The 14,493-nt window shown below is 31.2% G+C and overlaps 1 protein-coding gene across 1 annotated transcript in view; it reads right to left on the bottom strand.

Moving 5' to 3' along the window:
• The window catches only part of LOC135960871 (uncharacterized), a 339,112-nt gene that overhangs the window by 281,741 nt on the left and 42,878 nt on the right, over positions 1–14,493 (bottom strand). Inside the window, exons 2-3 of the mRNA XM_065512271.1 lie at positions 11,108–13,136; positions 5,721–5,912 (exon numbers count right to left, since the gene is read on the bottom strand). Coding sequence (XP_065368343.1) covers positions 5,721–5,912; positions 11,108–12,572 — 1,657 coding nt within the window. The 5' untranslated portion in view covers positions 12,573–13,136. The remainder of the gene's footprint in view (positions 1–5,720; positions 5,913–11,107; positions 13,137–14,493) is intronic.

Here is a 14,493-nt window from a genome sequence, read left to right as displayed (position 1 = left end):
GTGTGGAAAAATAAGGTTGCCAGAATATATGCGAAATTATTTCGCATATATTTCATTCCAAATATTTTATATGTAGTTTGACAGTATTTTGAACAGAGTACCTAGCTTTAAGCTTTAACGAATTGCATTTATATTTTATTGTATTTTAGTTTGAATTCAACTAAATCACTTCTACAACTATTCTACAGTGGGTTTGCTACTGCTGGCATTTTATGTTATTTTATTTTATTTTATTTTTCATTTCTATTCAACTATTATTCTGGGGCAATAAAAATAGAAAACTAAATAAATAAAATACAAGTGTGGCAATAGCTGTCTTACTATTGTACAACAACATGTAGTTACATGTATAATAAGGATAAAATCAATTTCCTGTACAAACGTTAAGAAAATATAAAACTAGTAGTATGTAATTTGGTTGTGGTTTAAGTAATCTCAAGTTCAAAAGGAAATTTATTTATAAATGAGGGAAAAAAATCCATAAAATGTTCCACAAAATAGTTTAGATGGAGACGACTTAAGGAAATCTTATAGTTGTAAATAAAAACAAAAATTTCAAATTTCGAATCTTAGGCCCCAATTATGATATCATGGCCCCGATTACCGTTCACAACAGTTGTTATTTTAGTGTTGTATTTTTATACCCTTCACCTTCGTGAGAAGGGTATATATAAGTTTGTCATTCCGTTTGTAATTTCTATATTTTTCTTTTCCGACCCTATAAAGTATATATATTCTGGATCCTTATAGATAGCGGAGTCAATTAAGCCATGTCCGTCTGTCTGTCTGTCTGTCTGTTGAAATCAATTTTCTGAAGACCCCAGATATCTTCGGGATCCAAATCTTCAATAATTCTGTCAGGCATGCTTTCGAGAAGTTTGCTATTTAAAATCAGCAAAATCGGTCTACAAATAACGGAGATATGAGTAAAACACCGGGACAACCACGATTTTTGACCTATTTTTGATCTGGATTACTAAGTCATTAATATAGACAATATGGATATCTAATGATAGATATTTCAAAGTCCATTGCAACGATGTAGATAAGGCTATAGTAAGTTGGACCTACAATGGATCAAAATCGGGAAAAATATTTTTTAACCCGAATTTTGTTTAATCAAAAAATTTTTTTTGTCATAAATTTTTTTTCCAAAAAAAAAAATTGAAAAACTAAAAAAAAAAATATTAAAAAAAAATTTGGAAAAAACTTTTTAAAAAAAATTAAAAAGCAATTTCAAAAAAAAAAATTTGAAAAACAATTAAATTTTGTTTACCAAAAAATATTTGAAAAAATTTATTTTAAAGTATAATTTGGTGATGGGTATATAAGATTCGGCACAGCCGAATATAGCTCTCTTACTTCTTTAAAATGCGATCATGATTTACAACTGTATAGTTGTTGTTGCTGGGTTGACAGCCATTGGCCGAAGTTCTTCGAGACATTCGGTAGAACCAACTATACAGTTGTAAATCATGATCGCATTTTAAAAAATACAGCACTAAAATACAACTGTTATAAACGGTAATAGGGGCCATAAATACTTTGCAATTTTAACTGGAATTACAGAAATTACACTCGTTTTAACATTGATGACCAGTCACACACATTACAGCAACAATAAAATAATCAGTGGCAAATCATGTTGGGGCAGCTATATAGTGAAGTTTGGTGGAAATTCAAAAAGTAGAAACACGAATTTGGAAAAATATTAATATAATCCCATCATTAGTTTTTCTACTTCAGTTTCTTGTATATTGAAATATAGAGAATTATACATAGAGACGAGACACTTCTATTTGTCAAACAAAAATACAACAAATAATTTTTCTGATACAACAACATTGACTAGCATGTATTTTGTTGTTGCAAGAGTTAGGATTTTGACAATTACGTCTCGTCTCTATGTAATCCTATGTATTGAAATTTACAAGCATTTAAATGGAAAATGCCAAATTAATAAATATAAAAAAAAACCGAAAAAAAATTTAGAGGCTTTTTAAACCACTACACAATTTTGATGTATTATGGTTCCAGTAGTACAAATAATGTCCAAATTTTAAATTCTATGGAGAAGTTCTTTTTTTAATTTTTTTTTTGGAAAATTGTGATTTTTTTTAGACGTTTCTCCACATAATTTATGATAACTCAAAAAGAGTTAGTCCGATAGTATTAGAATAAACTTAGAAAAGTTTAAATTTATATGATATTTAATCCGTTTATATATTGAGTTTTAATCGGCTCAGAAGTTTCGGAGTTTAATAACAACTTGAAGCAAAAAATATATTTTTTTTTGTGAAAATATCAAATTTTTTTGTTTCAAAAAATCATTAAAAACTTAAAATGCAGAAATTGTTCAGATTTCTGCTTTATCGCAAATCCACATATAATAGCAACAAAATGAGATATCGACTATAAAAATCGATTGATTCTTTTCGAATTTATTCACAATTAAGTGAATTCGCTCATTTTCAGAAAATTTTATGTGCTGACTAGACCATTACAGGGAACCTGTATCGGTCACAACTGATTCGTTTGAAGGGAGCATTTTCTGAAAAACTCCCAGAATATGCAGCCAGACATGAAACCGTAATCATGAAAAAGAAGTTGTTGGGAAGTTTTGCCTCACCGCGCTTCTCGCAAACGCTTTGAAATTACTGCTTGAGTAACTCCCAATGATTTTGCAAGATCTTGTTGAGTTTGACAACAATCTTGATGGAGTAATGCCCAAAATTTTTGGTCTTCAAACTTGTTTCTCTGGCCTAGGCGATATTTATCTTCCGTGTAAAAATCACCACTTCTGAAGGGAACAAACCATCTCTCGCACGTTGAAACCGATAGAATACATTCACCATAAGCTTTGGTAAGCAATCGGTGTGCTTCAGCGGCACTTTTCTTAATGTAACCTTCAAAATGATTAAAAACAAAAACCGCGTTCAAAAAATACTCCATCTATTGTAAATCCCGCATTTTGAACAATCGGATAGAGAAATGTTGTAGTGTACATAAAGTATTTCTAAGTTGCACTTGCATAAAATAATAATTATTTTCGGTCTCTAAATAAATACAAAAGACAAAGAAATATTATTTGCTGCAGAGCTGAGTACTCCATAATTGTAAACGTAGCTTAAAGGTTATAAAAACTTATATTTTACTCCTCAAAATTTTAATTCTACAAAATTTATTGCAAAATTGTTTTATCTTTAATTGAATTTTGCTGTTTATTTTACGATGTTGCTAGTAAATATTTAACTTTTCATATTGTTGCCTAAAATTGTTATAACATTTCCATGTATTTGCTAAATTGTGTTTTTTTTTTTGTTTGAATTCCTTCTGCCAAATCTGTCACAAACATTATGACATCTGTTTGAAAATGAAAATAATATGTCTGGCATGCATGTGAGTGTCTATTCATATAAATTTGTGTGATGACATAACTGTCATAATGGCAGCTGGTATAAAATATTTTATTCCACACACAATAGGAAAGAAATCCAAGACAAAAATAGGAAAAATCATACACTTAAACAAAACAAATTCTTAAAAATCTTATGCAGAAAATCAATTTAAAGCAAAACTCTAGAAAAACCTAGCTGCACAATAATTATACAATTCAATCAAGCAAATCCGTTTTCCAAATCCAGTCATTTAAATTGTTCGCATACATTTCATCATTATTTTGCAGTGAAGGAGTATGGATGGAGTATTTTCCAGTATTTGATTTGTAATGCCTCGTTGAATATTTTGCATTTAATGAGCAACTTGGCATTTTATCGTTGTACAACATCATCAGCTATAATAATAACACAGTTTACTTCTACACTCCTTAATGATTTTATTTTGTTGCTCCTACTCCTTGCCGTTTGTCAGTCTGACTGGCATGTTTTACTCGCCTGTATTCGGTTCATTATTAACAATTACCATTATTGCCATTTTATCCCATCACAATATTGACATTTTAATAGTTTCTTTATCGTACGTCTGCTTCTCGTCTCTGATGCTGCAGTTTTACTTCATTTCTTCTAATGGTGATTATGAAACAAGTTTATTACTCTTTCCCTTATACATTGCATAAATCGCTTTAAACAAATGGCATTAGAAGAAGCAAAATGTGTGTGTTTGCGTTGCAGTTTAAAGACAGAAACAAAAAGAAATTTATAAAAATTGCACGCTTGATTACTTTCAATGACTGACTCGTTGGCTGACTGCAAATGACTTAAAGTTTTGCAATAATGAGCTCATTATCACGCGATTTCTTATACTCATCGCCATGGTGAAAAGAGTGGGTTGACATTAGACCGGCTCACGAAAAGTGGTTACTGCGTTGGATGATTTTTTAAAACACGTTGCTCTGATCTGTCGCAGGCTAAAGGTTCGAAAATTTTGTTCTTTAAAATCAGCCCAATATTAAAACAATGCCATACACTTTTGACATGTTCCTGCATGTCTTTAAATTAGAGTTTCGTATTCATTTTTAACCGAAATCGAAACCAACGGTTTCTTTGGTTTAAAACCAAAACCGAACATTTTTCATCGGTTTCCGGGTTTCACTAAGAGTAGAGAAATTAAAATTTTGGAACTGGAAATCAATAATTTTCCAAAAAAATCAATTTGGATGAAAACAAGTAAGAGAGCTATATTCGGCTGTGACGAATACCCTTCAACAAATTATACTTTAAAATACAAATTTTAAATATTTTTAGGTAAAAAAATTTAAAATTTTTTTTTTTTCAAAATTGTTTTCCAAATTTTTATTTTTAATTTTTTAATTTTTTTGTAAATTTATTAGTAAAAAAATATCTATGAAAAAAAATTTTTTTTTGTTAAAAAAAATTCGGGCTAAAAAATATTTTTCCCGATTTTGACCCATTGTAGGTCCAAATTACTGTAGTCTTATACACATCGTTCCAATGGACTTTGATATATCTATCATTACATATCCATATTGTCTATATTAACTGGTTATACCTCATAAATTTGTATCATTATAAAATTCAAAATGTTTATCTAGATAAAAAATTATCAGGTATAGTCTCCAATTATTAATATTATCGCTTCGTTATGATAAAATTGTTAGTGCTTTTGCTTAGAATACTTTGTCTTGACAACAAATGTCATTTATTGTTATGATGAATATTTGTCAAAGAATAGACAGGGGATATGCCTTAGTAATCCAGATATAGATCAAAAATAGACCAAAAATCGATGTTGCTCCGGTTTTTTAAACATACAGACAGTCTCCGTTGATTGCTTAATAAGCAATGCTTATGTATCAGCCATTTGTGTGCCGACTTCCAATTTTAAATAGCAACCAAACCCGGGCTATATACGATATATTGATGTATCAATCATGTTTTTAAATTATTGGGGGAATTGGAAAGTTAATTTCAATTTAAAAAGGTCTTTTAAACTATAAAACTCTTTTATAAACTTTTTTTATTTCATAATCAAAGCTATTCATGTTCTTACTTTCACCATTCACCGTATTTTCGGAAGCAATATTTATATTAAATAAAGTTTCTGTAATTATATAATTAAGGTTTAAAACATCACGTGTAAATATTTATAATAAGAAATGCTGAGGAAATTACATAATATTGTTGTAATTATTCTTCCAAAAATACGGTGAATGGTGAAAGTGAGAACAGAAATAGCCCTGAATATATATATTTTTTTTTAATAAAAAATAATTATTAATATTTCTTTCATTGTCCACTTACCAGTTTTAATCAATTTAAAGTTGACATTATTTTGGGATTTGAAAGCCTCATTTAAACTACTGTGACCGTAATCCTTAAGCACTCCGGTATTGGACGCCATACTAGATTGTGGGCTAAGGGAACCACCTCGTGGTCCCCTCCACCCAAAGAAATTACGACTTTTTGGACCACTTGAAGATTTTCCCAAGAAATCTAAATGTTAAACGTTTAAAAAATAAAACCAAACACAATATTAGTCTTTAAATCAACAAATATTAACTAACCTTAACTAGTAGACAATACATTTTTCAAAATTAAAACAAAATTAACAATTATAAATAGAACAAACAAAAACTAAAGCAAATAAATGTTAGAAAAATAATTCAGCAAACAATTTTAATTAAATTAAAAAGTTAAACAAATATACAATACAATAAAATACAAAAAATAACAGAAAACTCTCACAAAAATCATACGAAATAAATGTTTAAAGCACAGTGGTTGGAAACAAGAGATGTATTTCACAAAAGTTTTTATGCACGTGTATTTTTGTTTAGTTAGTTTCGCCATAAATGTATTTACTTTGAGTTTTGAAACTAAATAGTTAAACTTTTTATGTGGATTTTAGGTGTCCCTGCTATATACTGACTCAGTATACAATGCTATACTCTTTAACTAAATAATAAGTACACTGTGATTTATTTAAAATTAAAGTAATTGTTTACAATAAGAAAAGCAAACTTAAATTTTAGGGAATTTTAAAATCATATATAGAAACTCTTTAACTATTTCTTAGTGTACTTATTATTACTATCAAAAGTGTTTTTGTTTTTATTATTTTTTGTTTTTGGGTATTTTTTAGCACACACATCAATGTTGTGTAAATTGTAAGTTTTTTTTTTGCTATTTTGTTGTTAAAATTTCATTCCATGCACTGTGTCGCTTTTTCGCTTTAGTGACTGACATTTATTGACGCTAAATGACAGGCGGATAAGTGTTTTTAATGCATTTTTAATATGTACTACCAACAGTACTAGTAGTCAGCCAAACAACTCTGAGTGGACGGGGTTAAACAACTTAAGAGGGACTTGTTTTTAAGTCCTGTCCTCTATATACTTTATAATTTCCCCGGAGATGAAAATTGAAATGAAATAAAATACAACATACGAGAGAAGAAAAAAGAGAACGAAACACGAGTTTGAAAGCAATTAAAGTAATGCGAGAAACACGCAAACACAAACAAACACTATACAAAAAACATTACAAGAAAATTTTATTACAAAACAAAATGTTTGTTAGTAGAAAGTAGTAAAAGAATTAAAAATTAAATTAAAATAATTTTAGTGTAAACGTATAAAAAGTAAAACCGCACTTCTAACTTTCGGTTATTATACTATGTCTATGTCAATCTCAATGTCAAAGTTTATGTCAATGGGAAAGTTTTAATCTGTGTCTATATCTGCGTCTATGATCTATCAATGATAATGTCTCTGTCAATGTATGTATATATATAGATCAGGCGGGGATCTAGTGGGGTAAAAAAAGGAATTCCCCCCCCCAAAACCCACTAGTTTTAATATAAAAAAGGAAAAATAGTTGACCTGGATCCGTGTCTGACGCTTATGTGAATACAAATTGTTCGCAAATATTTGATCAACAAAGCATAACCACTTCTTTAGCACAAATTTGTTTGATGTGTTTACTCTTACAAGTGTTTTGTAAGACCAAACATCACCAAGTAAAATAAAACTATTTTTTTTGTTTTGAATCTTTATAAGTACAATAAGTTTTTGAAATAAATAAAAGAATTCAAATGTATTTTATTTAGTGGTTACGTCTTTTTCGTCAAATATTTGTCATGTGTGACCCTACCTTAAGAAACCTCAAACTGTTTGATAATAAAACAGCTACGAAATCCTGCAAGTAGAGTGCTATATTCGGCTGTGCCGAATCTTATATAATTTTATAATTTTATGGCAACAATTTTTTTTTTTAATTTTTAAAACAAAATAATTTATTTGTAAAAAAAATTGTATAACCAAAAATTTTGTTTGGTGAAAAAATTTTTTTTTCTTGATTTTGACCAATTGTAGCTCCGACTTACTTTGGTCTTATATACACCAGAGCAAATGGCTTTGAAATATCTACTATTGGATATGCATATTGTCTACATTCATGACTTAGTAATCCAGATATAAATCAAAAATAGGTAAACAAATCGAGATTATCATCTCAGTTATTTGTGGGCAAATTGTCTCGATAGCAAACGAGCCGGGAGAATTCCCGATATATTGATATATGAATCAATGTATGCAAGTTATTTGGGGGCTGCAGAAAGTTGATTTCAGCATACAGACGCTCAGGCGAACATGGCTATATCGACTTCGCTATCTATAACGATCCAGGCTATACATTTATACTTTGTGCCACTCATGGCGAAGGGTATACAAAATTTTTGAAAAAAAAAATTTGAATGAAAAAAACTTTTTAAGAGAAAAAAACATTGGGCAAAATTTTTTTCTCGATTTTGATTTCTGTGGCGTTCTATACGTCGCACAGTGGCGCCCGTAGAACAAATGAGGTTGCAAAAATCAGAAATCCATTGTGCCCCTAAAAATACTGAATAAACCTATTTTACAGTAAAATATCCAACGATTTCAAATATGCTACTTTTATTACAATCAGATTTTTGGTTCAGAAAATATAGTCCTTCAAAGTTGACTGATTTTCAGTTTTCAAAAAAACAGACCAGTTTTAGGTAATTTGGTCCGCTTTCAGATATAATATATCGAAAACTATGTAACGGATCGTAATTTTTTTGATTCTATTAATAGACCTATTTATTAAGAAAAGAATAAACAAAAATTGTAGTTTTTGCTTTGTATTTGTCCAGGTAAATCTATATTTACCAACTATCCATTTTTTCAATATTTCTCAACTTTGATGGAAAATAAAAAAAACTATCAATTTCTATATTTGCCATATTTTCAAAATAAGTTCTTTGAGTATTCCTTTACCTAATGAAAATATTTTGAGCAACCCGTTCTTGCCACATTTTTTGCTACAGGTAAAAATTTGAAAAAAGACATGGTTAAAAATGGCATATAACCGTGAAAAACGACGTTTTTTTTTAATCTTTTCTGGAATAATTTTAAATCATAAAAGCCTTTAAAAAGAAACATAAAAAATCAAATATTTTAAAAAAAAATATTTTATTTTACTTCCATTAAAATTGATTTTTCCACAAATTTCAACTTTCAACCCATAAGTAGGCACCTAAAAGGCGTAGAACCACTTTCAGACAATCATTTCATATGCCTTTTAAATTTTTTGATTATCTCATTTGGTTCAAAAGTTATGATTTTTGCAACAAAAAATCTAAAATGACGCCACTGTGCGTCTTTGGAAAGGTCTTTCAAATGCCTATCATTATATATCAATATTGGCTATGAAACGAAAACCATTAAGCTTAAACAGTTTATTCTAATATATTTTCCAATTTCCCTTAACAAAAAATTATTTTCTTATTGATCAACTTGCATTTGAATAATCTTCTATTTTAAATTGTTGGGTGTATGAATTAAAAATACGGGATTTACAATAGATGGCGTGTCTTTTGAATGTGTTTTTTTGTTTTTAATAACTTATATGTCATTTAGAAGGGAGCTTCAAAATTGTCGAATTTTGTGCCAACAAAGCGGGAAGTTTTGCTTTACTTCTTTAATTTAAAAAAAGTGCCGCTGAAGCACACCGATTGGCCACCAAAGCTTACGGTGAATGTGCAAGAGATAGATTGTGCTGTTCAGAAGTGGCGATTTTGACACGGATGATAAATATCGCCCAGAACAGAAAAAAAATTAAGACCAAGAATTGTAAGCATTACTCCATGAATATTGTTATGTAAGTCTACAAGAGCTTTCAAAATCATTGGGAGCTACACAAGCAGCAGCAATCATCCAAAAGCAGTGAAATTGGGTACCATTCGAAGTGAAGCTGAGAGAACATGAAATACGAGTTTGTATGTATGAAATTCAGATTGAACGGTGTAAAAGAAAATAATTTTTGCACATGCTATGAAAAATGGATGATCTATTACAATAACCCGAAGCGTAAGAGATCGTATTTGAAGACCGGCCAACCAGCCGAATCGACACCAGATATCCTTGCTGCTAAAGTAAATCTCAGTATTTGATGTAATCAAAAGGGTCCTATCTACTATGAGCGGCTGAAATCTGTCCATATCATCAAATGGAATCTATACCGAATGTCACTGATAGGTTTGATTCGATTCCGAAAAACGTCCAAAATATGCGGCTAGACATGAAACCGTAATATTCCATCACAACAACGCTCGGCCGTGTTAAAAAGTATTTAGAAAGAAGGGGTTGGGAAGTTTTGCGTCACCCGCTTTATAGTTCAGACCTTTCTCTGCCCGTCTACTGTTTTGTTCGATCGATGAATCTCTCTGGGATACGCTTCACTTTGGATTATAGTATTCAATATTGGCCTGATTCGTTATTTGCCACAAAATATCAGCAGTTCATTTGGCTCGGAATCCATATGTTGCCAGAAAAATGGCAAAAGGTCATTGATAACAATGACCAATACTTTGAATAAATTTATATTGTACAAATGTTTCAAAATAAAAGCTTAAATTTAAAAAAAAAATCCTGCGTTTTTAAATCATACGCCCAATAATATTTTGACAGCACTATATTCCTGATATACATATGTCAAAATAATTTACTTCGAAATCCTTTTTTGTTGGTGAAATTCTTATATATGCCAAGAAGAAATAAATGAAATGCAATGTAAATCGTATGCTAAACTGGATTTTGAATCAGAAGGAAAACATTGGTTGACATATTACAAAGTTTTCCCGCCTGTTGGTTCTGAAGTGTTAAAGCTTTATCAATCAAAGAATAGATCACGCATGTTCACTGATAATGATATTAGATCATTATTAGAAATTTCTCCTATCACACATAAAATTTCACGTGTTAAAATTTACAAAACAGCTAAAATTCACTAAAAAAAACATTTCCCAAATACAGCATATTTTCTCCTCATCACTGGTACGGTTTTACTTTCATAAAATACAGGTTAATTGAAAATAACAAACAAACAAACAAAAAAAAAATAAAGCAAAAATTATCAAAAGTAGAAATTTAAATGTTAGCGGCATTCATTTTACTTATTTTTCTAGTAATTTGGTTTTAAATGTTAGAAGACAACAGATCCATTGTGTTCTCTCACTCTCTCTGTAACCACATGTTCGGCAAGAGAGTGAGCACAAAAAAAGTTATACAATGTAATTTTTTGTTTTAATAATACTTTGTCAAGCTGTCAAACTGTAAACAATGAGATTAGATTTTTGTAAAAAAGTATTTTTTGGGGGCACCTGTCACCTTTCTGGGGCACACCAGCACTTGTACTGCCGCCACCACCGCTGCCACCACTAGCCACACTAGCGGAACCAGCTGCGGGACCCACAGACGATGCTCGACCATCTCTTAGGGGATCAAATTGTTCGGCACTTTTGGAACGTGAACTGAGAAGTTTTTCCTCTTTAGACGAACGGGCAAATAGGCCACCCGATGAGGTATTGCGGTTTTTACGCGGCGAATCATAGACACCGGCGTAATTATCCAGGGGCGGCAAAGAGCCACCCATTGAACTGTCTGTTGGTGCGGTGGCAGGTGTTTTCGGTTGTAGCTTGTAAACAGGTTCACCGGAATCGAAAAAAGCATCAAAGTTACGTTGTCTTAAATTTTCTGTATTAAATATGGGATTTTCTACTTGTAATTCTAAATCTTCTCGCAGTCTATGAGATTCTTTGTGATCGCTGGACGATGAACGACCCAGTCTTCCAAGTGGTATATGTAGTTTAGGCCTTAATAGGCGCGATTTACTCGAGGCTGTTTTCTGTGACGTTGAAGGTTCGGGTGGCAATTCCATGGGTGACATGGGACGTCCCCAGCCGGGACCCAAGCGGGGTTTTGTGGGGTCTGTTTCCGGCGGCTCTACATGTATGCTGGGACTACTCTCTCTACTGGGATGTTCTAACGATCCGGTGGGATATTGTATGGGCGGATAAAGATGAGAACCCATGGCCAAGGCAGGATCTTCATTATATCTCAAGGGGGTGGATTCACGCAAAGCTGTAGAACGCTCCAGAGTTGGCCGGGATGACTGTGAAGTGGATGATGAAGTTGGTTGCTGATGTTGCTGTTGTTGTTGTGAAGAGCGCATGTTTAAATCATTATACATCGGTGCTCTCAGCTGAGGAGGTGTTGCTGTCGCCGCTGGTGGTGCAACAGTTGATTCGGGTCTACGCAGAACGGGTGTAGACCTTTTCAGAGATGATTTAGATGTGCGATGTGTGGGCGTCAAAGGTGGCGTTGATGTTGTAAATGGAATTGGTGCAGGTGAGGGTGTGGGTGAAGGTCTCTCTAAAATTGTGGGTAAAACGGGACGATCGTAAGTGGAGTGTAAAAGTCTATGGGCCAGCGGTTCTTGCGGATAAACCGGATATTGCTCAATTTCTTCGCTAGCTAAATTTAAAGACAACTCTTCTTGCTGTTGCTGTAATTGCAGTTGTTGTAGTTGTAGTAGCTGTAGTTGTTGCAGCTGTTGTTGCTGCACTTGCTGATCTCCCCTAAAGCGTGCGAAAAAGCTGGCAGATGTGGTTGCTGGAGGTGCTGGTAAAGTGGTTAACGTCGACGATGTGGGGGGAGGTAAACTTCGGGCAGGTATAACAATTGGTACTTGAGGTTCACGCAGGCAATCGAGTGTTGGTCGTGGACTTATACGAGGTATAGCAGCACCGTATGTCATCAAGATGAGTTCATCAGCTGGAAATATTACAAACATTCCTGGCCGCCCCCATGTGACATGGCGACTGTATTGAATTCTAACATAAATAAAGCCCCCCTTCTAAAAGGTCTTCTCTCTATCTCTCTCTGGCCACGTTTCGATAAAATATAAAGATTGTATATCTCTCCCTCAGTTTAAAGCTGGGAAATGTCTTTTTTCGTTACCGTTAAATGGAGTAAATGAATACCACGTTTACATTTATGGAAATTATAACGTTAAAAAATAATTGTAGAAAAAAATATTGTAGAGAGTTTTAAAAATAAACTATAAAATACAACTTAAGTAGTTCTATTTCTTCTTTTTTTGTTCTTTAAGTTACTTTTGTAGTTAAATTTTGAACGTACTTTTAGTGTTTTACTTTTAAAATGAAAATGAACTGAAAAAAATATCACAATTGGTTTCCTATAGTATTTCTCCGCAGAAATAATTATAGAATGAAACCTCCGCTCTGTGTCACTGCTGCTATCCGCTCTCCACTTGAACGGATTTAGCTATTTGCAAAAAACGTGACGTCATTTAGATCGTTGCATTGTGGGGAGGTTGGCGTTGCTTGTTTTTAATCTAAAACGAAATGAAAAGAACGAAAAAAATATTGCAAATTAATGTCATTGATATAAATTAAAACTGTAAAATTTATTAAAAGTTTCTTCAAATGCAAAAAAAAAATGACAGCATTAAAAAAATATTAAATTAAAAGAGCGAGGGGGACACAATGTGACAAAATGAATCATTTGTAAATGTGCGAGCGACTACAATGAGTGTGTCAAATATTAAACATTTTACGTTAAAACAGTAAATGCTTTCATAATTGGTCTTTGTCATAACTGAGTGATTTTCATTATATTTTCTGTTGTTTTTCTTTTTTTTTTGTTTTGTTTTGTTTTGGTTTCATGTTGTCTTTATTTTGTTTTGTGGAAATTTGCCAAATTTGTGTTGAAATAAATTGAAATCAATACAAATGGCTAAAGGTCACTGTGGTAATTGATACATTGTTAACGAAATATTTTCAATTCAAGCAATTTTATTTCGTAATTTTTTTTTTTTTTTTGTTAAATTTAATTAGTGTTGGATAATAGTTATATAAAATATAATTTTGTTGTTGAAAACTATTAAAAATGGAAAATTGTAAAATAAATTTGTTGAGAAATAGTTTTTAAATGTTAATTTGTATCATGTCATCTTCCGTGTGACATATCATGTAGATAGAAAATAATTATTTTAAACTATTTATTATACACTTCACCATGAGTGAGTATGTATGGCCATTTCCATGGTCGAGAACGCGACATGGAAATCTCCATACATGAGAAATGTATAGAAATCTTAATTTTTGTTTGTTTACATTTTTCGATCGGATTTTTAACCCACCTTAAGGGGTAGGTTTTGTTGTTTCGTTATTTTCAATATATTAGGATTCAAAAATGTGACAGAATTTAGAAAGATCGAAAAATCTACGAATTAAAACGACTTTTTTTAAACAAAATTCGTATAAAATGGCTTTCTGTTAATAGTTGTCATATTGAAATATTTAATATAGCATGCGACATATTATCCCGTCACGTTTGAAATAAGGATTAGTTAAAGTAATTGCCATAAACTTTGAATTTAATAGTGACTGGTTCGACATACTGTTTATATAGGGTTTATTCGAATTTTATTTTAATCGAATAAAATTCTATATAATTTTTTATTAATTGAGTGATCGATTAATTTTTAAAATTTACTGGATTATTCGACCGGATAACAAGTAAAAAATGTTATTCGAATAATTTAATAAGATATATTTAAAACCAGAAAAATTTTAATAATTTGTTTATTAGCAAATAATAAAAATACTAAAAATCGTTTATTATTATATTTGAGATATATTTTCTAAATTTTTATTTATATAAATTATTTTTTTTAATTTTAACATGAA

Source organism: Calliphora vicina, chromosome 5 (genome assembly GCF_958450345.1).
Source record: "Calliphora vicina chromosome 5, idCalVici1.1, whole genome shotgun sequence".
Classification (NCBI taxonomy): domain Eukaryota; kingdom Metazoa; phylum Arthropoda; class Insecta; order Diptera; family Calliphoridae; genus Calliphora; species Calliphora vicina.
The sequence above is the reverse complement of the archived record's forward strand: the minus strand, read 5'-3'. Positions and strand labels throughout refer to the sequence as shown.